The 26561-nt window shown below is 49.5% G+C and overlaps 1 protein-coding gene and 1 long non-coding RNA gene across 3 annotated transcripts; one reads left to right on the forward strand and one right to left on the reverse strand.

Annotated features, from left to right (window-relative positions):
- Window positions 1–8918: 8918 nt before the first annotated feature.
- Window positions 8919–10382, reverse strand: LOC119248499 (uncharacterized). Of its 2 annotated transcripts, none has more exons than XR_008552355.1 (3): window positions 10062–10382; window positions 9847–9970; window positions 8919–9187 (listed from the first exon to the last, which is right to left on the reverse strand). It is a non-coding gene; the product is annotated as an uncharacterized LOC119248499 (long non-coding RNA). The 2 variants fall into 2 exon arrangements; XR_005125931.2 differs by having other exon boundaries at window positions 8920–9187; window positions 10058–10382.
- A 2705-nt stretch (window positions 10383–13087) lies between these two features.
- ATP23 (ATP23 metallopeptidase and ATP synthase assembly factor homolog) lies at window positions 13088–25449 on the forward strand. The gene is made up of 6 exons (XM_054696737.1): window positions 13088–14479; window positions 14635–14680; window positions 15377–15458; window positions 19522–19659; window positions 22821–22904; window positions 24466–25449. The coding sequence occupies exons 2-6, from the start codon at window positions 14664–14666 to the stop codon at window positions 24667–24669; spliced, it is 525 nt and encodes a 174-aa protein (XP_054552712.1). The 5' UTR covers window positions 13088–14479; window positions 14635–14663; the 3' UTR covers window positions 24670–25449.
- Window positions 25450–26561: the final 1112 nt, after the last annotated feature.

Below are 26561 nucleotides of genomic sequence, written 5' to 3' on the forward strand. Positions count from 1 at the left end.
CCATTACCACACCAAAAACCCAAGCCAAACAAACAAAAGCCAAGCGATAATTCTTTGGATACGTTCAAATTTCCTTTCTCTGGGCGGGAAGAGGACCTCTTTCTAGCCAATTTTTGTTTTGAAAGTTCTTCCTGTAGCTTCTTCCTACACTTTCTCTTTTGCAGCAAAGAAACATACAGCCCCAGACCCTCTCCAGGTGTTTGCTGGCCCACCTGTAGGAGAGGACTTCGCTTTTCAGGGACGGGAATAAAGGAAAACCGGTCCCCAGGGCCAGCACGGGTTCGAGGCCCCGACCTTCGCTAACGCGGTGTTCGCGCGCCCTCTGGTGGTCGGAGGGGGTTGCGCGGAACTCGGTCGTCTCTGCCGCCCTCTCGTGGCAAGGCGTGGTACGACACCCTGGGATTCCCGGCCTCGCTTAGGCTCCAGGAGCTGGGGGGCAGCAAGGACCCCAGTTAAGGGCTCACGTTTCCTTAACACCCCTGAATCAGACGGGGCTCAGAGGTGAGCCAGGAGGGTGCCGACGCGGGCATGGAACCTGCGCACGCTGTCTGTGCCCTCGGGATATTAAAAAACGCACCACTCCCTCAAATAAAAAAAATCCAGATGTACAATTTTGGGTGAGTGGGGTGTGGGTCTGCAACATCGTCCCAGCTGTTATATCTTGATCTTTATCTTGGGTCTGAACCCCAATTTTACAGTTGGGATTTTAGAATTTTGGAGTAGGAAGAGGTGTTGGCAATTAGCCAACACAATTTTATTGAAGTGTTACTGTTGGCTTCTGACTGCACTCAACGCTGTTAGGGACTAAGGTGAATGAGACACGTAAACGCCCTCAGGAAGCTGACAGTGCGGAGGAGAAGACAGGGGAACGAGCAAGGAAAGGCTGCGGAGGGCGGTGAGTGCATTGCCAGTGAGAGGTGAGACCTGGAGCTCAGCGAGGGGAGGAGGTGGCCCTTCACCTGGGTCTCGAAATTGGGACTCCTGCAGGTCACCTGGGTGGGGGTGGAGATAGGAGGGGGGACCCCAGCACTTGGAAAGCACACTGGGAGGTGGGTGGGTGCCCTGGGTATCCAGGCGCTGCAGATGTGTCTGCAGCAGGTGCACATGACATGGCCCCAGGAGCTGGGCAGCTGCTCCGTGAATGAATGAATGAATGAATGAGTGAATGAATGAGTGAATGAATGAATGAACGAGCGAATGCGTGAATGCTGGTGGTGGGAGCGGTGGCCAGGAGAAGTTATGTGGGGGGCGATCGACACTCAGGAATGTGGATACTGGGCTGGAAGAGGTGAGGGAGGGTGGGGTGGGGGCCACTGAAGGTTTTAATGAGCAGAGTTACAGATCAGAACAAATTGTGTTCTAAAAATACCTCGGGCACCAGCAGAAGGAGAGCGCGGGCCGGCAGCCTGCTTTAATAATTCAGCGCCAGGGGATGAAGCCTGAGGCGGTGGAGACGGGGACAGCGAGGAAGAAATGGATTCGAGTACTTAGCATTTTTTTCCCGGTGTTTCTGAGCTACAGTTGACGAGTAACGTTGTGTTAGTTTAAGGTAACGATGTGACCTGGGTGTGTGTTATGAAATGAGGATCCCCGTAATGAGGCTGACGAACAGCTACATTTTTTTCTTGTGATAAGAACTTTCAAGTCTGCTTGCCCTCCCGTGGCAAGATGTGTTATGACACTCCAGGGATTCCTTCTCTCCTTGTTGAGGGCTGCAGAGAGGAAGATAGGGCCCCGGAAGGCACCAGTTAACAGCTAGCATAGTGATGTTCGCCATAGTCGCCAGGTGTACATTGTGTCCCCAAAACTTCTCTCGTAACTGGAACTTTGTCCTTTTAAACTCCCTGCACCCATTTTTGCGAGCCCCACCTCCTGACTGGCCAAATCAGTTCCCGATTTCTGTGAGTTTGGTTTTCCAAGATTTGACTAAAAGTGAGAAATTATATAGCATTCGTCATTCTGTCTGGCTTATTTCACTCATAATGTAGAAGTATCATGACCTGAAGGTCTATCCAGGTTGTCACAAATGGCAGGATTTCCTTTTTCATGGCTGCAAAATATTCCATCCTAGTGTGTGTGTGTGTGTGTGTGTGTGTGTGTGTGTGTGTAGACCATGTATGTGAGTGGCATTTGTATACCTCACCGTGTTACTCATTCTCGGTGAATGCACAGATTGTTTCCATGAGACGGCTATTGTACACAATGGTGCAGTGAACATGGGGTTTCAGATATCTCTTTGAGATAATTGATTTGTTTCCTTTAGATATAAGTTGCCGATTGCATATTTATTTAGTATTATTACTTTGAAGATTTATTTTATTTATTTATGCATATAAGAGCTGGGGTGCAGGCCAGAGGTGCGTGGGGTGAGAAGATTCACCAGACAGAGTGGGGAACAGAACAGGCAGACTGACTGAAACCCACTGCTGAGGGGAGCAGCGGGGAGACAGGAGAGGTCTGCCGCGCCATGTGGGTAGCTCCCTGGCTGGGGATGGAACTCGTGCTGCAGGGGCTGCGGACAGCTTCACAGTGCTGAGACTTTAACCCCTCGCGCCACCAGGGAGGCCCCTATTCGTCTATTTATTTAGAATGAAAAATAAATCACAAGTTGTTGATCCTCTCCCCCAGACCGCAGGCTCCGCGAGGGCAGGCCCGGGTCTGTTCTGTTCACCACTCTCAGCACTTAGCAAAATGGCGCAACGTGGCCATTTAGTGTCATCCAAATTCTACCCAGTGCCCGGGGGCGTGGGGGTGGGATCTGCCTGTCTTCTGTGCTGGACATTCTTTCAGGAGCGACAGGACTATTAAGATTGTTGCTCTTTTTCAATAGGGCCCGATTATAATCACTGCTCATTCACCTGTGTGCTCCTGGAAGGGCCGCTTACGCCAATGACTGACATTAAAACACAGAAATGTGCAATGGGATGAAGCAGAAGGTGTGAGCGAGCCAGGTGTCAATCTCTGGAGAATTGTTTTTCTTCATCATTTTTTAGATCACGTTCTAAATCTCGTTGCAAAGTAAGGTTGAAAGGATCCTCTCCACAGGTGAAGACAATGGTTCCAAGACCCTTGCAAGCCTGATTGTTTCTGGAACAAGCAAGGATGCTCATGAGGGGAGGTTTTCTTTACAGAGGAGACAGTGGACGCTGGTCTAGGCCAAGAAACCTGGACCTTTCTCTGGGCAGCGCCGCCGCCCCCGGGCTGTCTGCACCCCGAGTGGCACACGCCGTGTTCCCCCGGAGACCCGGCGGAGCTGAGGCCCAAGGGGCTGGCACAGAAGGTGACTTTCCCAGAAGGGAGAGGGATGCGCAAGTCCCCGAGACAAAAGCAGGAGACTGGGCTTGACTGCCCGGGAGAGGGCGGCCGGGAGGGCGAGCCGAGGACTGGGGGGCCTTGGACACAACTTCGTTGCCGATCTCGGAGGTCTGGGGACAGCGTCCTCTGCAGTTCAGTCCCCGTCACAGATCTTATTTTTATTTGGAGTAGATCATGGAGCAGTTGCTGTTTGGTCCCTCACGATGCAGGGTAATTTATTTGGTCAGGTCCCTTCCAGACACCCACCGTGGCGCTCGCTTTTTATTTGCTTGTTTGCTGGGGCTGAGCTGCAGGCAGCTGCCTCTTGCTCTGAAGCGACCAGGCGCCTCCCCTTGGAAGACGGCCGTGTCCCCAGGGGACCGTGACTGTCTCACGTGTCAGAACTGTGAGGGGCATACCTGTACATCTTTTATGTCTTTTTTAAATAAAATTTTAAAAATTTTATTATTTTTTATTGCGGTCACGGCGGCTCACAGCACTGCGCGTGGCTGAGGAACAGAGGCGCCCCCTCCTCAGCTGAGGCGCCCCCCCACACCCACCCCAGGCACCCTCGGTCCTCCCCAGGCCCAGGGGCCCCTCCGCGGCTGCTCCCCACCCTCTTCTCCCCTCCGGGAGTCGGAGCTTGGCCGCAGGTGTCTAGTTTGTCTCGGCGTGGCCTGGCCTGACTGTGACTTTCTCTGTGTTCCACGGAGGAGCGAACCCAGCCTTGGCTCCTCTGCTTACTCGGCACCATCCCGACCTGTTCCCTCCACATGGCTGTAGTCGGCAGGAATTCATCTCTCTCCTCTGTCTCCCTCCCTCTCACAGCGGAGCAGCACCCCGTGTGTCCGCGCACATCTTCTTAATCCACGCACCTGCTCTGGGTCTTAGGTCGTTTCTGTGACGTGGCTGTTGCAGATGGTGCTGCCGAGGGCACGCGCCAGCCGCCCGGCCCTTTGAATTAGTGTCTTTGCTTCTTCAGGCAGATCCCCAGTGTGGGCTTTCTGGGTCATAGAGAGCTTTATTTTTTTTTTTAAAGATTTATGTATTTATGCATACAAGAGCTGGGGTGCAGGCCAGAGGTGGGGGTGTGGTGAGAGGATTCCCCAGAGACAGAGCGGGGAGCAGAACAGGCGGGTCTGCTGAAATCCACTGCTGAGAGGAGCAGCGGGGAGACAGGAGAGGTCTGCTGCGCCATGTGGGTAGCTCCGTGGCCGTCCGGGGATCGAACTCGTGCTGCAGAGGCTGCGGTTAGCTTCATAGGTTGCATCTTAACCCCTTGCGCCACCAGGGAGGGCCTAGAGCTGTATTTTTTTTAAGCAGCGGAGAGGTAAATGAGGGTCACAGCCCCGCCCAAGGAGCATGTGGAGTGGGGTGCTATGGGGGCCCAAGTGTCTTGAGGCTTAAGTAGGGGCTGACGCTACGTCATCAGCTAGAGACAAGAAGACTTGGAAGCTGTCGAGGACAAACTCTGCCTCGTTTTTACTCTTTGCCGCGGGGCCAGTCGCCAGCCTGGCCTGCTGCGGGCTTGCAGTGGAGCGGGCGGCACAGGATGTGGAGGGAAGGGTGCGTCAGGTGAACTAGGGTCCCCTAAGGCGTCACTCTCTCGCCGGGAGGATGTGGCAAGGTAGATGGTAAAAGAGACTTTGCAGGGGGAATTACGGTAATGAGCCTCAACACAGGGAGATTATCCTGGATTAGCCGCATGGGCCTAAGGTCAGCACCTGAGTCTCGGGAAGAAGAGAAAGGCGGGAAAATGAGTCAGAGCGACTGGACCGCAAAGAAGCAGGAGAGACGCCAAGTATAAGAAGGAACCTACCCCGCGCTCTGCAGATGGAGGAAGGGGCCAGGAGCGCCCAGAAGCCGGCGACAGTGCTCAGATGACAGGTGGCCGGGGACGTGGGGCTGAGTTCTGCAGGTACCTGCACCAGCAAGAAAACACGTTCTCCCCTAGAACTTCCAGAAAGAAACAGAGACCTGCCAACACCTAGATTTCAGCTCGCTGGGTTGTGAAGCTGCCCGCGGCCTCTGCGGCGCTGGTTAGATCCCCGGCTGCTCCCCAGCCACCGGCGAGGGTCCCACATGGCGCGCAGACCTCTCCTGCCGCCCGCTGCTCCCCTCAGCAGTGTCCTTCGTCAGTCTGCCTGCTCTGCTCCCCGCTCTGGCTCTGGTGGATTCTCTCACCCTCCTGCGCTTCTGACTGTACCCAGTGCTTGTATAAATAAATAAATAATAAATCTTTAAAAAAAATATACATAAAAAAAAAGAAATATAAAAAAAGAAATATAAAAAAAGTATATTTGATTTAAAATATCATCTCAGCATATAATCAGTATTAAAATGAGAAACAAAAAAAAAAAAAAAGAGAAACGTTTAATTCTTTTTCAACATCTCAATCAGACTAACCACATTTTAAGTGCTTGGTAGCCAAGGCGGCTCGCAGTGGCCGTATCAGGACAAGTTTAGAGAACAATGAAGCCCTGGGGTGGAACTTTTGAGACACAAACATTATTTAATATTTTATATGAAAATAGCCCCAGAAAGTCAAAGTAGTTATTAAGTGGAGGAATGATTGACACTTGCTAATCCCTTTAACCCAATGCACAGTTATGGCAATAATGTGTGAAGGAAAAAAAAAAGAAAATTGAAAGATTATTTTTTTGCAGATTTTAATTTAACCTGGAGGCTCTAAAGAACTTGCATGTGGCCTTCTCTGTACACAACAGGCTGTTCACATGCATGTTCATTTTGATTTTTGTCATTTAAATGGGTTTTATTATTGGAAAAGACTTAATCACTGTTTTTTAAAGTGGGAAGCGTAGATTAGCGCATGGAAAGAAAAGAAAATATAAAAATACCTTTCTGGACCTTCTTAGTGGGGTTTTTATGTATGAGCTGAAGTTTTCTCAAAAGTACAGTTAGTATCTTATTTATGTCAATTATTTTCTAACTTTTTATATTGTAATGAACATTCTTATACATGCATTTTTTTTTTTATCACTTGGGAGACATTCCTGAAGTATTCCTGCTGATGACAGTAATGCAGATCACATTTTTTTAAATTAAAGATTTATTTATTTATTTATACAAGCACTGGGTACAGTCAGAAGCGCGGGAGGGTGAGAGAATTCACCAGAGCCAGAGCGGGGAGCAGAGCAGGCAGAAGGACCGAAGTACACTGCTGAGGGGAGCAGCGGGCGGCAGGAGGGGTCTGCGCGCCATGTGGGACCCTCCTCTGGTGGCCGGGGAGCAGCCGGGGATCGAACCGGCGCCGCAGAGGCCGCGGGCAGCTTCTCAACCCAGCGCTCAACCGCTGTGCCACCGGGGAGGCCCCCCATATCACATTTTAAAGAAAGTTTTTTTTTTTTAAAGATTTATTTATTTTTTTTATGCACACAAGAGCTGGGGTACAGGTCAGAGATGCGGAGTGTGAGATGATTCACCAGAGGCAGAGTGGGGAACAGAACAGGCAGACCGACTGAAACCCACTGCTGAGGGGAGCAGCAGGGAGACAGGAGAGGTCTGCTGCGCCCTGTGGGTTGCTCCCTGGCCGGGGATCGAGCTGTGCTGCAGTGGCTGCAGAGGGCCTCATTGGGCTGCGTCTTAACCCCTTGCGCCACCAGGGAGGCCCCAGATCACATTTTAATACTGACAGTGCTGTAGCTTCTCTCTCTGCCAACACCAGCCTGTGTTGCTTTGCTAACCTAATGAGAACATGTTATGTCATTGTTGGGATTACCTGTATTTCTTAATTAGCAAGAATAAAAATATTTTCATATGCTTGTTAGTCATCTATGGGGTGACTATTATTTCTTTGTTCATGTTCTTTACCAGGATTTCTGTTAGGGTGTTGCACCTTTTTTGTCCACATGTAAGAACTCTTTGTGTATGAATGACATACACCTTTTCTCATCTATGTTGCAAATATTTTCTCTCGACTCATTGCATCAATTTCATTTATGGTGTGTCCTATGTGTGTATGTTTCCCATATAGTAATTTAAAACATTTTTGTAGCTTAACCTAAACTTTAATAGTTTTGGGACTTGAAGTCATATCTAAAAAGTCCTTTCTTCACAAGACTATGAAAATATTCGCCTCAATTGCTATTTATTCTTAGTTTATCTTATAACACTGTTGTAAAAATGTAAACATCATACTAAACAGCACTGAATGATCTTGTAATTTTAACTCCCAAAAGGAACATCATTAAGACTTCATATATACGGTATGTATTATGTATACAGTTTACATATATATAGCTAACTTTTTCTAAAACTTCCTGCATGTTGGGGATACTCTTTTGTCACTATACATACAGCTACCTCATTTTTTTGTTTTAACAGTTGCATGATAATGAATTATACAGATCAGTTTTTCTCCAGTTCCCTCCCCCCTCCCCGACTATTATCTCCCTAAGGAGACTTTGAAGACATTTATTTATTTATTTATGCATATAAGGACTGGGGTGCAGGCCAGAGGTGCAGGGGTGGGGGGTGGTGAGAGGACTCACCAGAGACAGAGTGGGGAACAGAACAGGCAGACTGACTGAGATCCACTGCTGAGGGGAGCAGCGGGGAGACAGGCGAGGTCTGCTGCGCCCTGTGGTCACCTCCCTGGCTGGGGATGGAGTTCAGGCCTCTGTGGCCATAGCGCTGAGACTTAATCCCTAGGCCACTAGGGAGGCCCCAAGACTTTTTCTTAATCATTCCCCTCCGTGAAATTTCAATCACATCTAGACTATACATCTGTGAATGTACGGTGCGCAGAGCTGTGCTTTATACATAGAAAGTAAGATTTTTTGGTCCTCCTCTCCCCCAAGAACAAATTTTCACATGCTTGGTTATGATGTCACCCCTTTGAGACTGTATGGCGTAGAGCGATATTCTATACCTTTGCTATCAACATGTGTCTATTACTTTTGATATTCCCAAGCTCTATTATCTCTATCTATCTATCTGTCTGTCTCTCTGTCTATCTCTCTCTCTATCCCTTTATAGGTATAGTTTGTGTTTCTGTTGGAGAAATTTTTATAGTTGAAAATTTGTGTCAAAGGCATTAATATTTTAAAATTTAGCAGATAAATTCCTAAGGATTATACCAATTACATGCTAACCAGTATGTTTTGAGAATCTGGCTTCAATATTATAAGTCATAAATCCATTTGGAGTTCTCCTGAGGTGATAAATAAGGTAAAGATCTAATTACATTTCTCCCCAAGTCTAGGTCATTGTCCCTTAATTCATACTTTATTGCCTTAGTCTTTTCTTAATTTACCACATGTTCAATGTAGTAAATACTCCTGTATACACGCAGACTTTGAATTCTGTTCCATGTCTGTTTGTCTCTACTCCATTACCACCCTATGTTTATTATTCTTGCCATCATATATTGTAATATATGATTTTACATAAGCCTTTTATGAATTCTTCCCCTCCCATTTTGTGATATTTTAATATTTTTTTTCTCTCTCAGTGAATGTGGAATAATTTTGCTTAGTTCCAAAACAAGCAAACAATAATGAAGAACTCTTAAAATACTATTGGGATTAAGGCTGGGGTTGTAGAATATACTGCCGAGCAGTACATTAAAATAAAGCATAGAGGAAACAGAAGTCATGTTGATTCAATGATGGATACCTACAGTAGGATTCTGTAGCAAGTGAGAAAAATCCAGATAAAGCCACGTCTAAGCATAAAAGAGAGTTTACTGGTTCATTTAACATCAGCTCAGAGGTGAAGCTAATCTGCAGGCATGTCAAGATCCCTGGGCTCAGATAATGTCATCAGGACGTGATTTCTTTCTTCCAGGCTGCCTTCTTTAGCTTCCATGTTAGGCAAGTCTCCATGTGGTAGCAAAGGGGGCCTGTCTGCTCAAGCATGGGGTCACTAGCACCTGCAGCATCAGATAAAAAGAGAGTTAACGTGCGCGGGTGTGTGTGTGAGAGGACTCACCAGAGGCAGAGTGGGGAGCAGAACAGGCGGATTGACTGAAACACACTGCTGAGGGGAGCAGCGGGGAGACAGGAGAGGTCTGCCGCGCCATGTGGGTAGCTCCCTGGCCTGGGATCGAACTCGTGCTGCAGAGGCTGTGGACAGCTTCAGTGCTGAGACTTAACCCTTGGGCCACCAGGGAGGGCCGGCAGATGCACCAATTTCTATTCCCACCTGCAGCACCTGTGTACTGAGCCCTTGGCCAAAACATTATTTTCTTTCTAATCCTCGCCAATGCAGTAGGCATTGAACATGCTATTTATATTTATTTCTAATTTGACTGAATCTGCCTATTGTCCATTTATATATACTGTGGCTGCTCTCTCACCAGTCTGGAACAGTTGTTTAACCCTTACATGCATCTGATCTTGACATCCTGGCTCCCAGTTCTGCCCCCCAGCTCACCCGGCTTGTGGGCCCCATCTATGGCGTCACCTTCTCTTTCTTGAGCGACTCACCCGGCCAGTCAGCCTCTCTCCTGGGATGATCTTTTCATTTCTACCATTTTCCCCCAAATCCCAACGTTTTCCTTGCACTGGCCATTCTCCTCCGGCTACCAACCTTCTCCTCCGCAGCCGAACTCCTTGAAAGAGCTGCCTCAGCCCGCGTCCACCGCCTCGGCCTCTCGGGCCCACGACCAGCAGCCGCCGGGGCGGCTTCAGGCCCGGGTTGTGTTGCTAAGATTCTAGTAACGGAATTTTACCATAGATATGAAAAATATAATTATACATGAAAACAAGCAGACACAAGGGCCCTCCCCAAATCTGCTGACCTACGTGAAAACCATTTCTGCGGAGAAGGAAGCCGCCAGGCAGAGCATGAAAATGCGAGATGACCCCGGGGTGGTGGGGTACCGGCTTCGTTTACCTTTTCCTTTTAAAATTTTGCACATTTTATAGAAGAAAGAAAGGGTCAGGCACGGAGAAACGTTATCACCAACGCTGGGAACTGCCGGTTGCGCCGAGGCTGAGCGAGGGGCCGGGGAGGGGCGAGGCCGGGGGGCCTTGGTGACTGATCTGGGCCCCGAGTCCGGCACCCCCGGGCGCCGAGGATGAGGAACGGGGTCCCTCGGGAGTAACTAGGGCAGCGCCTCCCCGGTGGCGCAGGCGGGCGCGCGGCGCAGGGAGCCGTCCGTCGCCTCCGCCGCGGGTTCGCGCCCCCCGCCCCCCCCGCCCGCCGGGGAGCCACCCCCAGGGCGCGGCAGACCCCCGCCCCCGCCGCTCCCCGCCGCTCCCCCGGCAGCGGGTTCCGTCCAGCGGCCGGTCCTGCTCCCCGCTGGGTCCCCGGTGGGGCCTCCCCGGCCCTGCCCCAGGCCCGCGCCCGGCTCGTGCGAAAATAACATAAATCTTAAAAAAGAGTCACTGAGGCCGAAACCCAGAGACCTGGGCCACAGGCAGCAGCAGGAGCCCCCCCGGGCCGCCCGCACCCCGCACCCCGCAGCCGGCGGCCTCGCGCCCAGGGCGCGCGGTGACCCGCGGGGACGCTGCTCCTGGGGACTCCGTCTCCCCCGCGCGCCCGAACCCCGCAGCGCGCGGCCCCCCAACTGCTCCGAACCGCAGGGGCGCGCGCCCCCGTCCTCGGGGACCCCCCGCGCCCCCCGTTCCCCGGGGACCCCCCGCGCCCGCGCGCAGCCCCCCGCGCCCCCCGTTCCCCGGGACCCCCGCGCCCGCGCGCAGCCCCCCGCGCCCCCCGTTCCCCGGGGACCGCCCGCGCGCAGCCCCCCGCGCCTCCCCGTCCTCGGGGACCCCCCGCGCCCCCCCCGTTACCCCGCGCGCCCCGCGGTCAGCCCCGGGGGGGGGCGGCAGCCCCGGGCGCGGCTGCGGGAGCGCGCGCAGGCGAGGCGGGCCCGGCGCTTCCCCGCCCCGCGGAGGGCGCGCCCCGACACCCGCGCCCGAGAGGGGGGACCGCAGGGCAGGGCGGGGCTGGGGCTTCGCTGGGGGGTGACGGCGACACGTCACACGTGCTCCCCGAACTACAGCCACGTCGGCGCCCGGCAAGTCAGTGAGATCTGCGAATAAAAGAGGCCTCGGGGCGGATTTAATCAAAAATTACACCTCAGGGCCTCCCCGGTGGCGCAGCGGTTGAGCGCTGAGTTGCGAAGCTGCGCGCGGCCTCTGCGGCGCCGGTTCGATCCCCGGCTGCTCCCCGGCCACCGGAGGAGGGTCCCACATGGCGCGCAGACCTCTCCTGCCGCCCGCTGCTCCCCTCAGCAGTGTCCTTCGGTCCTTCTGCCTGCTCTGCTCCCCGCTCTGGCTCTGGTGAATTCTCTCACCCTCCCGCGCTTCTGACTGTGCCCAGTGCATGTATAAACAAAACAAACAAACAAACCAGCAAACAAATAAATAAAGCATGCCTCTATCAAAAAAAAAAAAAAAAGTCTTTAAAAAAAAAAAAAAGTCTTTAAAAAAAAAAAAATTACACCTCAGCAGCGGGGACGCTCGGGCTCCCCGTACCCCCGGGGGACACGGTGCCCCGCCCCGCCCCGCCCCGTCTATAGCCACGCCCCTCACCACGCCCCGCCCTCTCCCCGCCTCGCCCGTCACCCGCCCCGCCCAGCTCCCGCCCCTCGCCCCGCCCCGCTCTCCGCCCCGCCCCCACCCAACACTGCGCCCCGCCCCTCCCCCCGCCCCTCGCCCCGCCCAGCTCTCCGCCCCGCCCCCACCCAACACTGCGCCCCGCCCCTCGCCCCGCCCAGCTCTCCGCCCCGCCCCCACCCAACACTGCGCCCCGCCCCTCGCCCCGCCCCGCCCCGCCCCGCCCCTCGCCCGCCCCGCCCCCCGGCGGGCGGAAGGGCGCGCCCGGCTCCGCTGACCCGCATGGCGGGGGCTCGGGACGCGCACCCCCAGGGCCCCGGGGCCGGGGAGCCGCCGCCGCCGCCGCGCGCGCCCCGCGGAGCCTCCGCCGAGCGGCCGGCGCCGGGCCCGGGTCCCCGGGGGCTGCTGCCCGGCCCGCTGGGCGCCGGCGCGCGCTGCCCGCGCCTGCTGCGGAGGACGGTGCAGGCCGGTAGGCCGGGGGGGGGGACGGGGGGCCGGGGGGTCGGCCCCGGGGGTCGGGGGGGGGCCGGGGGGCCGGGGGGGCGGTAGGCGCGGGGGGGCCGGGGGCGGCGGGGGGCGCGGGGGGGCCGGGACCCCCGCGGCCGCTGTGGAGGGGCGTGGGGGTCGGGGCGCCCCTCCTCGGGCCCCGGTGGGGGGCCCGGGTGTGGGGGGAGCCCCAGGGCCGTGGGCCGGACGCCCGGGGCCGCCGCTGTGCTCGGGGGTCCCTGTGTGTCTGTGGTTCCTGCGCCGTCTTCCCTGTGCGCACCGGCGCGCGCGTCCGTTTTGGTTTCGTTCCCGCTGCTGCGCGGGGTGGGGGGGGCGGGGGGCCGGGGGGATCCGGGGGGCGGGCCCCGCAGGCCCCTGGGACCCCGCGGCCCGCAGCGCCCCGGGCGGGCGTGGGCCCGGGCGCGGCCGCGGCCGGCTGGTCCCCTCCGGGGTCCCCTCGGCGAGGGCGGCGGGAGCGCTGGGGAGACCTTGGTTTTCTCTTCCTCGAAGCACGTCTGGGGGCGCCGGGGCGCCGGGGGCGCCGGGCCGCGGTGCTCCCCGGACAAACCCCAGCGTTTCAGGGCGGGGTCTGCAGACCCTCAAACCCGCTGCAAGCGGCAGAGCTCCTGCGGCCGCCCGAGGAGCAGCGCCCCGGCAGGGCGCCCGGTGATGCGGCAGGAACACTTGCTATCAGCGATGGTTGTTTGGGGCGAGCCTTCTTCAGAGCGCGGGTTGACGCAGCAGCAGCCACACCTGCATTTCTTCCCCCACTACTTTCCTCTTTTTTTGCCTTTAGTGCTCTAAATAACTGCTTTGCTTTCCTTTTTTTTTTTTTTAAAGATTTATTTATTGATGCATACAAGAGCTGGGGTACAGGGCAGAGATCCAGGGGATGAGAGGATTCACCAGAGGCAGAGTGGGGAGCAGCACAGGCAGATCCACTGAAATCCACCGCTGAGGGGAGCAGCGGGGAGACAGGAGAGGTCTGCTGCGCCATGGGGGTAGCTCCCTGGCTAGGGCTGAAACTCGTGCTGCAGAGGCCCGGATGGCCTCATAGTGCGGTGCTCAATCCCTTGTGCCACCAGGTTCCTTTTCTTTTTGGGGCTGGGTCATGTGACTTCCTGTGCGCCTCTCGGAAAAGATCCTATGTGCAAAGTTGATATTAAAGGCATTTGGGTTCTTGCACTTTGCTGTGGTTGTCCCAGGTGCTAGACCCTCGGCAGAGGAAGGGTCTTCAGGAGTCACCCGGGCCTGTCCACCCACGTAGGGCACATTAGCCTCTGGGCCCTCACTGGCCAGAGAGAACTGACAAACCTCTCTTGAAACAGGCTCCCTGTTCCACGAGGCCCTTTGAGGCTACTGGTCTATTTTGGCACCAGTTTTCATTGCTGGAAAAAGTATTTCTTGTACGGACCCGAAATCTGGCCCATGTTACTTCTGCTGTTTGGTCCTTGCTCTGCCCCTGAGGAAGTACTGGTGGAGTCTGTGCCCACCTGGCACCCCTACAAATACTTGGGACTGCTGTGCTCCTAGTTAAGTTTTCTTTCCTTTTTTCCAAATCTACAAATCCTTCCTTGCTTTCTTTTTTCTTTTTCTAAAGATTTGTTTATTTATGCACACAACAGCTGGGGTGCAGCCCAGAGGTGTGTGGTGGGGGTGAGAGGAGTCACCAGAGACAGAGTGGGGAGCAAAACAGGCAGATCTAGTGAAGTATACTGCTGAGGGGAGCAGCGGGGAGACAGGAGAGGTCTGCTGCGCCCTGTGGGCAGCTCCCTGGCTGGGGATTGAACTCGTGCTTCAGAGGCTGCGGGCAGCTTCACAGTGCTGACGCTTAACCTCAGCGCCCCCAGGGAGCCCCCTTTCTTGCTTTCTGCCGAACATGGTCCCCTGCTCTTCTAGCTGCCTTCCCCTGTCACGGAGCTTCGGTCAGCAGGTCTTGTTTAAGAGAGTGGTACTCGGGATGGGCCAGTGTTCCTGGCGGGGACTGACCAGTAAGCGGGGCTTCCTCTCATCTGGACACCAAGCTGCTGTTCGTTTCTCGGATGTGGCTTCAAATCACCTCGATCTTTTGGTATCTACTTTAGTGCAGTGTGCTGGATCGCTTCACTGAAAATGACCTTTAAAAGCACAGTTGATAGCATCTAAAGTGTCGGGCCGTAGCCCTCTTGGTATATGTGAGTGTTTCATAACCATTTTTACCAACTTTAAGATCACATTATTTAAATAAGATTTGTGAGTTATGTCTTGATAATATCTCAGACTGTTTGGATAATTTAATTGGCCCTGTTTTTCCCAATTAGCATACTGAATTGAGTCAATGTCTTTTTAGATCCGTATGTCAAACTTTTACTTGACGCCATGAAGCACTCTGGTTGGTAAGTAAATCTTTTTGAAGGGCTGTTCTATATTCTGCTAAAAACAAAAACAAGCAAATGAAAAACTGGAACTACTTAAAGATGTTTGACTTCAGGCCACAAACCTTTTCCAGATGTAGGTGGTGGTGATCGGCTGCTTTCTCTCCAGGCAGGCCTTGCTCCCTTTGGAAATCTTCTGCTCTATCTTTAAATCTCTGGCTCTACCACTCACCTCAGGTATTCAGGAAAGACAATACTCAAAATCTTTCTTGTAAGTAGTTACCCAACCTGGCTTTTCCGCCACACCGGCCTCAGCCCTGCCTTTATTGGAGATGAATTCTCAGCGAGCTATGCAGGAGCTTCCTAGGGATTTAACTTCCAGGGATTGGAGGAAGTGGCTTCTGGGGTCCACTGCTTCACATTCTGGCCCACGGACAGGCACCCCAGAACACTTCCAGTATCGACTCGGACTGAAGACCCTATTGGGCTTAATGTCAGCTGGCCAAACGCTGTATGGAATTATGTCAAAGAATTTGAACGAGGATAGATTTCACAGAGACAGTCTCTTAATCTTATAGTGGAGAAAACTGAGTCCTGAAAGTGCTAAGTTGCTCCCCAACAGCCCGAGTGTTAGTGGTGGAGGGGACGTGTGATGGGCTCACATGGGCGCATTGGTGCTTCTGGACATTGTCTCTTAAATTCTTTCTTGTCTCGCAGCGCTGTTAACAGAGAAAGACACTTCTCTTGTGAAGATTGTAGTGGAAATGTCAGTGGCGGTTTTGATGCCTCAACCTCTCAGGTAAGCACCCTTGCCAGCTTGTTTGCTTTCCTCTGGTTATCTCTCTTGATATTTGCAGATCACCTCCTACATTCCAGGCATTCTGTTTGGTAGACTTTGTGTAGGATTAAAAAAATGAGTTAGGGCCGCCCCTGGTGGCGCAGGCGGTTGAGCGCCACGCTGTGAAGCTGTCCGCAGCGTCTGCAGCGCGGGTTCGATCCCGGCTGGGCGGCGAGGGTCCCACAGGGCACAGCAGACCTCTCCTGTCTCCCCGCTGCTCCCCTCAGCAGTGTATTTCATCAGTCTGCCTGTTCTGTTCCCTGCTCTGTCTCTGGTGAATCTTCTCACTCTCCTGCGCATCTGGCCTGTACCCCGGCTTTTGTGTAAATGAATATATAAATCTTAAAAAAAAAATGAGTTAGGCGCGGTCCTCACTCTTACGGAGCTTACACTTTCACAGGGGAGACAAGGCAGGAACACAGTCGACTGTAAATCTGAGGTCAAATGATTTTATGTGGGCACGATTACTTATCGGGGTGCCAATGGCACAGGTGCTGTGATTGACTGAAAGGCGTTGACAGATCCAGCAAGGGTGCAGCGGAGACAAAAACTGCTTTCCAGAGCAGGCGTAGCACGAGCGGAGCTGGTGTGTTAGGAAGCCCAAGTATCTTTGGGGAACGGAGTGCTGATGTGCTCGCTGGAGGGCACGGATGTGTGGGGAATAGGAAATAGGATTGGGAGGAAAGGTAAGCCATGTGGTGGGAGGCTTTGAATGCTAAACTTTAGTTTCCCCTTCCAAGGGAGAAATGATCTACCTTTGAACAGTTTTCCGAGGGTAGCGAGAGTTCTCAGCTGTAGAGTACGTGGAGCGATCTTGTGTGTCTTGTAGCTGTGTTTGTCCACTGTGTATCTTACAGCTGCATTGAGTGCTTATGAAAATGAATTGATGTCTCTCTTGTAAAGTGCTTGTCACAGCGCCTGGCCCACAGCAAGCCGTCAACACGGCTGTTGTTGTTAGTCATTGGAAGGTTTTGAGGGAGTCTTGGGGGCGCAGATGGGTTCTGTGTCAGGGTAGATGAAGGTGTTAGCAGCAGCTGTTTCCATCTCGAGTACATGACCCACATGGAACTACACGTAAGTTTTCCTGCTGGGAATTTTTTATTGATAGTTTGGTTATTTATAGCTGTTGCTCGGTACTCCTGGGAAGAAGTAAGATAGCACTGGCACGAGGGGGTCAGAGTTTACGATCAGATAGACTTGGGCGCAAATCCTAATTCCCTCGCTTATGAGCTGGGGGCTTGGCCAGATTGTTTTCCTTGTTCTCCGTCTTCTCCTTCGTAAATCTGGAATCACAGTATCTGTAGCTCTCAGAATGGGTCTGGGTAAGTTCCTCTCCTCTTGGCGTTACGTAGGGTGGGCATTTTGAACCTTCATCTTACTTTCCAGCAGTGTTGAACACAACAGGGCAGTCTTTTTTTTTTTTTATTAAAATTTATATTTGTGCAGTATCTCATGTAGACAGAAGAGTAAAAATCTTCAGTCCTCTTGATTAAATGGACCCCTGTGAACTGAGAAATAGAACATTGTCAGGACTTCAGGGAGCTGTGTGTCCCTCTCGGGCTACATTCCATCTCCCTTCCTTATACTGTGGGCCAGTATTGCCTGCATTTCGGAGTGCTTTTTTTTTTCTTCCCCAAACTGGAGTACAGGCCAGAGGTGTGGAGGGTGGGAGGATTCACCAGAGACAGAGCGGGGAAGAGAACGGGCAGACTGACCGAAGTACACTGCTGAGGGGAGCAGCGGGTGAGTCAGGGAAGGTCTGCCGTGCCATGCGGGTTGCTCCCTGGCCAGGGATCTTAACTGAAAATGACCTTTAAAAAAGCACAGTTGATATCCTCTGAAGTGTCAGGCAGTAGCCCTCTTGGTATATGTGAGAGTGTTTCATAACCATTTTTACCAATTTTAAGATCACATTATTTAAATAAGATTTGTGAGTTATGTCTTGTGCTGCAGTGGCTGCGGATAGCTTCATAGGTTGCATCTTAACCCCTTGCACCACGAGGGAGGCCCTTCAGAGTGCTTTTTAACACACATGTATACAGTCCAACAGTGTGTAATTTAGGCGCCTGTTTTTAAGTCTCATACTGGAATACTTTGAGATTTGTAATACTTGTAGTTTTACGGAACAGACACTAGACAGTCTTCTGTAAAACCTGGTTCTTTTGCTTAGCTTTGTGAGATTCTTCCACAGTGTCCTGTCTCCACTGGCTTATCAGTTTCACTGTTGTGTAGTATTCCACTGTATGTCTGTGCTATACTTTGCCCAATCTAATATCGATTCTTTCCAGTTTTGATAGGAAGAAAGCTGCTGCAGTATTCTTCATCTTCTCTCCTGGTGCACAGGGGCAAGAGGTGCTGCTGGCTGTCTGCTAAAGAGCAAAGTCGCCAGGCCGTGCGCTGTGCATTTGCTTGCCTCTTGAGATAATGGCAGGCACTTGCCTTTCTTGGTTTCCAGCACTCGGCACTCTTCCGGTTCCGCCTTCGCTGGCTTGCCTTCCACTGTCAGCCCTTCTCAGAATGTTGAAATCTTTTAATCCTTGTTGCTGAATCTCCTTTTCTCACTCTGTATTTTGCCAAGGGGATCGCCTTTATTTTCCTAGATCAGAGCTTTCTTTCGAAATCCACCTCCACATGTCCACGTGTCCCTCTAACACCCACCTCTGCTCGGGTGTCTTAAAGGCATCTCACACCTGACATATCCAAATCCAAAGTAATGATTTTTTAACTATCTCCCATCTCTACTCACCTGGTCTTTTAGTTTTGCATGGCTCAGTGAGTGGTGTCATCAACCTGTTACCCAAGTCAGAAATCTAGAAAACATCTTTGATAGCTCTGATTTCCTTCTCATATTCTATTCATCACTAAATTTTATCCACTAGCACCTAAATCCCTTGTTATCAGCTCCCACTACTCTAGCTCAGGCATCCTTTCCTCTTGCCCAGAATATTTCATTTGCTTTCACTTGGTCTCTCTGTGTCCAGTGTGGATCATCTGCTGAGCCTTCCAACTAGAGCCAAAGGGTAAAAGCAAAGTAAAGCAAAGCACACCTACCCGTTTCATCACCCCCTTTCAGTGACACCCCATTGCTCTCAGGGTACAGAGGGCATCTCCTGGTTTGGCCTTATCAGTCTTATCTCATTTCTTCCAGTTTTAGCTCAGGGCTTACCCCACTTTCCATATGGGCCTGCTGTTAGCTTCTCAAATGCTCTGTTCTTTTGGTCTTCCTTTGCCCTTTGCGTGTGTTGTTCTGTCAAGGATATTCCCATCTTGGGCCTCCCTGTGGCGCAGGGGTTAGTCTCAGCACTGTGAAGCTGTCCACAGCCACTGCAGCATGAATTTGATCCCCGGTCAGGGAGCTACCCACATGGCACGGCAGACCTCTCCTGTCACGCTCTCTGCTCCCCTCAGCAGTATATTTCGGTCGTCTGCCTGTTCTGTTCCCAACTTTGTCTCTGGTGAGTCCTCTCACCCCCCGCACCTCCGGCCTACACCCCAGCTCTTGTATGCATAAATAAATCTTTAAAAAAAAAAAGTTTCTCAATAATAAGTGTTTCACATATATTCTCATTTAGTTCTCACAAGTCTATGAAGTCAGTATTCTGTTTATCTACTGCTTAGAGTCCAGGCAGCTGAGGAACAGAGACTTTCCCAAGGTCACCAAGTTAGTAAGAAATGGGGCTAGAATTTGAATCTGTCTGCTTCATTCCTCAGTCCGCTCTCTTAGCATAATGCTGGCACCCTAGACACCGTGGTAGAAACAGCCCTGCGAGGAAGGTGTGTGGATAAATGTCTTCAGCCTGAGTGCTGCTCTGTCTGGAGGACGGAGAGGGGAGAAGTTGGTCACTGGGAGGCTCACTGGGGCTGTGTAGTTGGGACTGGGCCTTGAGGCCTTCGAGGGGTTGATGAAGGAGGGATAGGGGTGTGTTAGAAGATGGGCCCCCTCATGTGAGAGAGAAGGGGGGGTCTACAGACTAAGAGCGGACTTCAGAAGTAACCAGGCTTCTCTTCCTTTGCTGTCTCCTAGATTGTCTTGTGCCAGAATAACATCAGCAGCCAGGCCCACATGAACCGCGTGGTCACCCATGAGCTCATCCACGCGTTTGACCATTGTCGAGCTCATGTCAACTGGTTCACCGATGTCAAACATCTGGCCTGCTCAGAGGTGAGTTTGCTGAAGCTGCTCTGCCCACTCGGAACATTCCGAGCCTTTTGTTCAAGTAGAATTTAGTTAAGTGTATTTGCATTTCCTGCCGTCCTAGTTCCATGCTAGCCTTGAGTTTTTGTTTTTAGCTATTGAATGTAATTAAAAAAAATTTCATTTTTAAATTTTTTTGTTTTTTACATCATTGTTCATTTTTAAACAATGTGTGCTTCCCCCACCCCCTCAGGTGTCATCCCTGTAGAGTTTCCTTCCCCAAGGCCCCCGTGCACCATCACCTCAGTCCCCTGGGCTCCTCCCTCCCTCCCTCTGACCCCTCTACTGCCTCCTCCCCTGCAGGATGTCTCTGGTTTACAATTGTCTGTTTTTGCTTTGTTGTGTTGTGTACTGTTGTTATTTTTTTACACTGATGTAAAATGCAGGTTCCCTCTATAAGTGAAACCATCTGATCTTTTTCTTTTTCCTTCTGGCTTATTTCACTGAGCATCATTCCTTCTAGCTCCATCCATGTTGCTGCGAATGGCATGAGTTTATCTTTTTTGAATGCTGAGTAATAGTCCATGGTGTATATGGACCACATCTTCTTGATCTAATCATCTATTTTTGGGCATTTGGGTTGTTTCCAGGTTTTGCCTATGGCAAATAGTGCTGCAATAAACATAGGGGTCCAGGTGTTCTTTTGTGAATATAATTTTTGAGAATCAACAAGAGACACTTTAAGTCTCTTTTTAGAATTGTCTTACATATAACCTCTAAACCCTAACAATAGTGATGGCAACTTTAAGTTGAATTAAACTTAATTAAACTATTTTACTTATGGAATAAATTCTATTATGTGAAAATGTACAACATTTATGAGAGCTGTGTGCGCTCTCTTTTCTGCTGCTGGGTTTTATTTAATCATCTCAATAATCCCCTGAACTGAAAACGTTTATATATGTAGAAGGAGTTATTTAGATTCCACAGCTAGTAAGTGGCAGAGGCAGGAATATAACCTGGTTCTTCCTCATTTTCTTTGCTGCCTTCTGTAGGTGAAGCTCCTTGCTTGCCCTGTGGTGCAACATTTAGTGTCAAAAATATAATACAGGGGGCCTCCCCTGGTGGCGCAGCGGTTGAGCGCTAGGCTGGGAAGCTGCCTGCAGCCTCTACAGCGCCAGTTCGATTCCTGGCCACCGGGCGAGGGTCCCACATGGTGCGACAAACCCCTCCTGCCACGCCCGCTGCTCCCCTCAGCAGTGTACTTCATCAGTCTGTCTGTTCTGCTCCCTGCTCTGGCTCTGGTGAATTCTCTCACCCTCCTGCGCTTCTGACTGTACCCAGTGCTTGCATAAATAAATAAATGAATCTTTAAAAAAAAAAATATAATACAGGGCCTCCCTGGTGGTGCAAGGGGTTAAGCACCACACTATGAAGCAATCCGCAGCCTTTGCAGCACAAGTTTGATCCCCGGCAGTCCAGGGAGCAACCACAGGGCACAGCAGACCTCTCCTGTCTCGCCTGCTGCTCCCCTCAGCAGTGGATTTCAGTCAGTCTGCCTGTTCTGCTCCCCACTCTGTCTCCGGTGGGTCCTCTCACCCTCCGGCATCTCTGGCCTGTACCCCAGCTCTCGTGTGCATAAGTAAATAAATCTTTAAAAAAATACAATACAAAAAGATGTTCGTTATTAAGCACTTTGGATTTTTCTCAGAAGTACAAACATATATTTCTCCTTCTATGGAGGCATATGGGTTTCGTAGTTGCATTTCATTGATTAAAGGGTACAGTGTGCTGAGAAGTTAAAAAAACTAATACTTACAATCTTATACTTTCTTTTTTTTTTTTTAAAGATTTATTTATACGTGTAAGAACTGGGGTCCAGACCAGAGTTGCAGATGCAAGGATTCCCCAGAGACAGAGTGGGGAGCAGAACAGACAGACTGAAATACACTGCTGAGGGGAGCAGCAGGCGAGACAGGACAGGAGAGGTCTGCCGTGCCATGTGGGTCACTCCCTGGCCGGCCGGGGATTGAGCTTGTGCTGCAGAGGCTGCAGACAGCTTCATAGTGTGGTGCTTAACCCCTTGCGCCACCAGGGAGGCCCCGCAACCTTATACTTTATAACAGATTTTTCTCTTTCCCTTGAAATGAATAAGCAACCCTACTGCATCTAACGATAACTTATATTATTTGGAGACGAGACTGAAATCTGTGTTTTTAGTAGATCTCTCTCGTGGGGTTATGAAAATGAATGCCTGCAAGCTAGTTAAAGTGTGTTAAATACTTGGTGCTCTTCAGAGGAACCAAACCAGGCCATGTTGCTGACGAAGTGACAAGGAATGTGTCATTCTGTTTGCAATGAATTAGAAAAAATGGGGCTGGGTTGACTGTAGAATCTATGTGCATAGTTCTAAGGCTTTTTCACCTATTAAAGCTGCTTTTTGTCTTAAAATACAGGAAATTAGAAAAAATGTCCTAATTTCAAGCTATTGTGCTCAGAGCATTGCCCCAGGATGTCCTTGATCCTTCGTGTTTTGCACACTTAACTTTTTTTTAGGACAGTCCAAACTTTGGTGGTCATTCACTTAACTTACTCAAGTTGAAGGGAAGGTCTTGAAAGTTCCAGTGTTTGGGCCAGGGCTCAAAGTGCTCAAAGTGCAGCTACTGATGGATTCTGTTTTAAGCTCTCATTGAAACTCACTTTGAGAACCCTTGGAAGAATACTTTCTTTCTTTCTTTTTTTTTTTTTGTGGGACCCTCGCCGGTGGCTGGAGAATGAACCGGTGCTGCAGAGGTTGCAGGCAGCCTCGCAGCCCAGCGTTCAACCACTGCGCCACCAGGGGAGGCCCGGAAGAATACTTTCTTAAAGTCCTTCTGGAATCTTGCAGAGAGCAGCATAGACTTGAAGGCTGAGGTTTTGAAAATTCTGTCTGGCGGGCGATGCTTCCCAGGCCAGTGTGTTTGTCACTTTCTGGCATAGCTCTTGGATATCTGTTTTTTTCCCCCTTAGCTTAAAAACTTTACTGAGTCAGTAGAGTTAATATTCTTTATAAAAGTCTTATAGATACTCTGTCCTCAGAAAAACACGCTGCATTCATATTCTTTGACTTTTGAAAACTGTCAGTTGATTTAAAGGCTTCGAGTGTGAACACTTACTTTCTTTTCATTTGCCTTCTGTGGTCGTGACAGGTGCGAGCTGCTAACCTCAGTGGAGACTGCTCACTTATCAATGAAATATTCAGGCTACATTTTGGATTGAAACAACACCATCAGGTAAAAACTGGCGTGAAATAACTGATAAGAGTGCCTCGAGTGGAATAAGAAGGACATGAGAAGTAGATTTCATAACTGAAATTTGAAAGAACTACATATATGGGACGAATACAAAGTTTAAGTCAATAGGTGGGATTTACTTTCACTTTATAATTATGGGCAAGCTGTGTGACTGACGGAGAGAGTTTAGCAGTGAAGAGAGCTGTGCTCTTGCTTTAGGACGTGTCTGGAGAGGAGCAGATAAGGGATGGAGGTGAAATCACAGTCTGTCTTACTTTTGTCCTGGCAGTCCTGGACTTATGTTTTGAAACTGTAGCGTTGTTCTTGAGACAGAAAGTAGCAGCTCTCATGCCACCGGGTCCTGGCTGTGGATTAATGTGCCTTTGAGGGCTGTGGGATGCAGTAGCCAAGCTTTGCGTTGGCCCAGACTTGATTGTGATCCACGGAAGGGAAACAAGAGAAAATAAAACCAAAGGCCCAAAACCAGGCAAGATGATTCAGCTAGAATCAGTGACTGACAGGATGCAGAGTGTGTGGTTATTTTTTGATAAAAAGGTTAAAAGTCACTTAAACATTGTTTACTATGGGCAGAGGAGAAAAAAGTGGATCAAAAGCTCTCTAAGAATTAGAATGGCAGGACCGACTGTTTCTTAAAACAGAATATTGAGAAATTCTAATCTGTTACTGTGTGACTTAGGTAATTTAGGAAGAGAACTTTAATATCAAAGAACAGGAATAGCCCTGGGAGGTGGGGGAACAGCTTTTTTTCTCTGAAAAACCCAGACACCTTCAAAAAATTTTTTTTTAAATAATTTTTTTTTCTTTTTTTTTAAGATTTATTTTTATTTATACAAGAACTGGGGTACAGGCCAGAGGCTTGGGAGGGTGAGAGGATTCACCAGAGAGAGTGGGGAGCAGAACAGGCAGACGGACCAAAGACACTGCTGAGGGGGAGCAGCGGGTGAGACAGGAGAGGTTTCCCATGCCATGTGGGTATCTTCCTTGCTGGGATCGAACCCGTGCTGCAGAGGCTGCAGACAGCTGCACAGCGCTGTGCTCAACCCGCTGCGCCACCAGGAGGCCCACCTTCAAATTTTATGTGTTTCTGCGTGTGGTTTCTGTTGCTTCCAGTGCACCCCTCACGAAAGGGACTCACCCTAGCATTGGTCACCTGGAAATTTAAGGAAGAGATGTGTCGAGTATATTTTAAATTGATAAGTTTTATTAAAAATTCAATCAACCTTATTTATCGACTTTGTTTTGGTGATTTTGCAAATTGGGAGTTTTTATCTGGCGGACACTGCCTAGAACTTCATGACCTCTGCTTATGTTTTCGGAGAAGATGAAACAGTGGTATGAGTCTTATTTATACCTAAATAATTTTGGAGCTAAACATGGGCCATAATTTGAGTTAGATTTCTCCTTTGGGATGACAGAAATGAATAAAAAACATGAGAAGAAATTAATTTCAATTGTGCTTCAGATGTTATATATGTAAAGTGTTTTTGCATGATGATTTTTCATATAAAATGAAAGCCACATGACTTTTCTTGCTCCTTAGACGTGCGTGCGCGACAGAGCCATTCTTTCTATCCTGGCTGTTAGGAATGTCAGCAGAGAAGAGGCTCAAAAGGCGGTGGATGAAGTTTTTGAATCTTGTTTCAACGATCATGAGCCTTTTGGAAGGATTCCACATAACAAGACTTACGCAAGATATGCTCACAGGGACTTTCAAAACCGCGATCGCTATTACTCAAATATCTGAAGACTGTCTTATATTACAGAGCTTCCGTGATCATGAAGAAAATGTGATTCAAAAGTAGACAAATGTGTAAAATGTAGGTGATAAATATAAGGCAAAGAAAATGCCGATTTTAGCATTGGATCAGAAATGTATATATCTTTGTAGCTCTCCATTTGGTAAATAAGGCAAATAAATGACATTTTTTTTGTATTTTCTACGTTGTACTTGTTTTTTATTACTTGTGTTTGGTTTTGATTGTTGTGATTTGTTTTTGTTACAAGTGATTACAGATTTGATTGAACCTGTGAAGTGTGCTCTTGCATGATGTTAGTTCACCGCTGTTAGTATATATATTAAATGTGAAAAAAATGTACTGATCTCTTTATGGGACATTTATTTATGTTGTCATGATCAGAAAAACATGCGAAGAGTGAAAGTTGGTAACAATTCATTCCGCGTTCAATGCCTCCCTGTCTCTCTTCTTCCAGCGTGTGTGAGGGGACATATACTTCATTTTCTGGGGACAGTGCTGTTTAGAGCTTTCCTTTTTTTATAGTAAAGTCAATGTATTAAATTTATAATGTATTTGAATTTAATTTTTATGTATTTATAAGAGTTTTCACATCATTCTCAATTTTTTTTGGTCAGGCCTCATGTCTGAGTTTTGAATTCAGAAAACATGAATTTTTTATCTTATTCCCTTAACTGGTGGCCGCGTCTCCCAGTGTCCCTGGTGATCCTCTTGTAACCTATGTCTGACCTGGAAAATATGCCTGTGTGTGGCTGATTAAAAAGGTTTAAAGACAATGAAATGAGCAGGATTCGTTCTTTTGAGTTAAAATTTGATTAAATATAAATGATAGAGTGGTACCTCAGGCTTATTAATAAGTTATTAAATATTAACATAAGTTTTGAAGATTCTGGGAAGACGAAGGGTTGGGAAGCAACAGAAATCTCTCCCCACCTAGACAAAATCACACTGGCAGAATGTGTCTGCTGTGAATATATTGGAGCTCTTGCAGTCTACGGAAGGCCAGCAACACCTTTGGGAAGTTGGGTGGCGAAGTGCAGTTAATTTTGATCCATTTCAGATCTTACCACATAGCTGCTGCCCATCTCTTGCCACGCTGCCCTGGGCAGGTGGCAAGGTGTGTGTTCCTGGGCAGCTTGTATGCAGACTGTGGGAGCCAGGGTATGTAAAATACAATCTATTTGGAATCTGCTCTCCTCACTGTTGCTTCTAAACACAGAGGCTAAACACTTGAACAGACAAAGCAAGACACACCATTGGCCAATAGGCACATGAAAAATGTATAATGTTATCAGTCATCAGAGAAATGGAAATCAAAACCACAATGAGAACCTACTACACACCCAGTAGAAAAGCGCAAATGTAATAGACTACTGACGACACTGTTATGGTAAGACGGATTACTGGAAGAAATGTAAAAAATAGTATAGTCTCTTTGGAAAAGTTGCATATAAAGTTGAACATGACTTTATCCTTTGACTTGGTTATTCCATCGTAGGCATTTTACTTAAAAAGAAATGAAAATAATGCACAAAAGACTTGTGTAAGATTGTTCATAACAGCCTTATTCACAACAACTAAAACTGGTAGCAAACAAATGTTTATCAATAGGAGAATGAATTAAAGTATGATAGACCCATATCACGAACACTCCTCAGCAATAGAAAGGAATGAATTAATGATACAATAAAATGAGTGACACTCCTGATCATGAAGAAGCATAAGCTAGAAATCAGTACATACTTGATGATTCTGTGTTTATGGAGAACAGGAAAATCTATATTGACAAAAAATATCAGAATCATGGTCGCCAGGAGGGTGGGAGAGAAGATTATAGATTTGACCTGAAGAGAGGAGGAACTATTTTTTTTTTTAAATTTAT

The sequence above is a fragment of the Talpa occidentalis genome, unplaced genomic scaffold (genome assembly GCF_014898055.3).
Source record: "Talpa occidentalis isolate TD23 unplaced genomic scaffold, MPIMG_talOcc4v2.1 talOcc4.16, whole genome shotgun sequence".
NCBI lineage: Eukaryota > Metazoa > Chordata > Mammalia > Eulipotyphla > Talpidae > Talpa > Talpa occidentalis.